At 39.8% G+C, this 1,763-nt stretch overlaps 1 protein-coding gene across 1 annotated transcript; it reads left to right on the top strand.

Moving 5' to 3' along the window:
- Positions 1-699: 699 nt before the first annotated feature.
- LOC102844304 (keratin-associated protein 13-1-like) lies at positions 700-1,218 on the top strand. Its single transcript, XM_006899420.1, has one exon. It carries the CDS (start codon positions 703-705, stop codon positions 1,216-1,218), a length of 516 nt encoding a protein of 171 aa, XP_006899482.1. The 5' UTR covers positions 700-702.
- Positions 1,219-1,763: the final 545 nt, after the last annotated feature.

Here is a 1,763-nt window from a genome sequence, read left to right as displayed (position 1 = left end):
GATTAATATTGTCAGGAAGAGAACAAATAATTCAACTCCCAGACTATTGATACAGCTTAAGGCAGTTAGTATTTGGAGAAATTCATTAACATGGGTTTGTGGAAAAAAGAATAATTTCAAACAGTGACCACTGATGCTTACAATAAAAAAATTAAAATGAAGGAAGAAAATTTATATCCATATAATAAGTCAAAGACTCATTGTATACATGAACAATGAAAAATCAAGATGTCTATTTGAATATGTGATATTCTCTGTTTTGAGGATAGCAGAAAAAACAAACTGTATTGACAAAGTGAATGCAACGATGGACTTTAGCATGACAGAGATTGTGAGGTTGGGAAAGAATAGAGCAAGATTTCTATTTGTTGTTCATCGGTTCATATGCAAGGGTATCTGTCAACAACGTGTTAAAGAACAAGCTACATTCATTCCGTGGTAAAGAAATGCAGTGGAGTCCTCCTCTGTGTGAGCAATTAATAGTACAATTAAGGACGTGAAGACATGGTAAAATTAAACTTAAACCATAAACTGGTGAGGTGTCCTTGTAAAAAAAGATGAACAAGGAGGCGGGGACGTCTGGATAGTGGACACACCCAGGTCTAAGAGTATATAAAATTCAGAGTCCAGACTATGGTATTTAAACTCAGAAACACAGAGAATCTTCTCACTGTGACACAGCTGAACTCCTATCCCGTCACCATGTCTTACAACTGCTGCTCCGGAAATTTCTCCTCTTACTCCCTGGGGAGTTCCCTGCGCTATCCAGTCTCCTCCTGTGGCTCTTCCTATCCCAGCAACTTGGTGTACAGTACAGGTCTCTGCTCTCCCAGCAACTACCAGCTGAGTTCTTCTTTCTACAGACGTGGTCAGGAGACCTGTTGTGAACCCAGAAGCTGCCATACATCTCGTGTGGTGTCCAGTCCCTGCCAGACATCCTGCTATCGCCCCAGCACCTCAACATCCTGCAGTCCTTGCCAGACACCTTATACTGGATCCCTGGGCTTTGGCTCCAGCAGCAGCTGCTCCCTGGGCTACGGCTCTAGAAGCTGCTACTCTGATGGCTGTGGATCCAATAGCTTCAGACCCCTGAGTTACGGAATCCGTGATTTCTCTTCCCTGGGCTGTGGATCCAGATTCTCTTACCCAAATTATCTGCCATCTAGGACCTGCCAGTCTTCTTGTTACAGATCAGCCTGTGGATCTGGCTTCTACTAATCAACTTATAATATCTTCTGTCCTTTAGAGGATAACTTTCTAGTCTCTGCTGAGACCTTTTCTCATAAGTTTTCTCAATCTTATATTAACTAATCCCTCTCAACATCAGTTCCTCATTACTCCTTTTAACATCAAGAATTTGTTGAAGACTACCTTGGACAGACTATGTAATTAATGAATGACCAAAATGCAAAGTCTAATGTCTATAATATTGAAACAAATGATTCAGAATCATGTTCTAAATCTCTCTAAATAGAAGGAGAGAAGTTCAATTGTGATTGACCTAATAAACTCATCAACTCTGGCATGTTGTATGTCATCATTATTCTTTAAAGTTTATTTGTACATTATTTTAGAGCTTAAGGTATTTAAAGTACCTTTCCTGGGAAATGGATTTGGACCTTGGGTGGCTTTGGGTCTAGTATACAGAGAAACTCTCTTGGGCATCTCACTAAGTTAAAGCAATCACCTGTCTTCTTCATCAAACTTGATAAGATTTTTAACGTTATTAGATCTTTGTAAGAGGTCAACATTCTCATGTTTTC

The sequence above is a fragment of the Elephantulus edwardii genome, unplaced genomic scaffold (assembly GCF_000299155.1).
Source record: "Elephantulus edwardii isolate Elephantulus edwardi_28Jun2011 unplaced genomic scaffold, EleEdw1.0 scaffold00256, whole genome shotgun sequence".
Lineage (NCBI taxonomy): Eukaryota > Metazoa > Chordata > Mammalia > Macroscelidea > Macroscelididae > Elephantulus > Elephantulus edwardii.
Note: the sequence above shows the minus strand (reverse complement) of the source record. Positions and strands in the feature narration are given on the sequence as shown.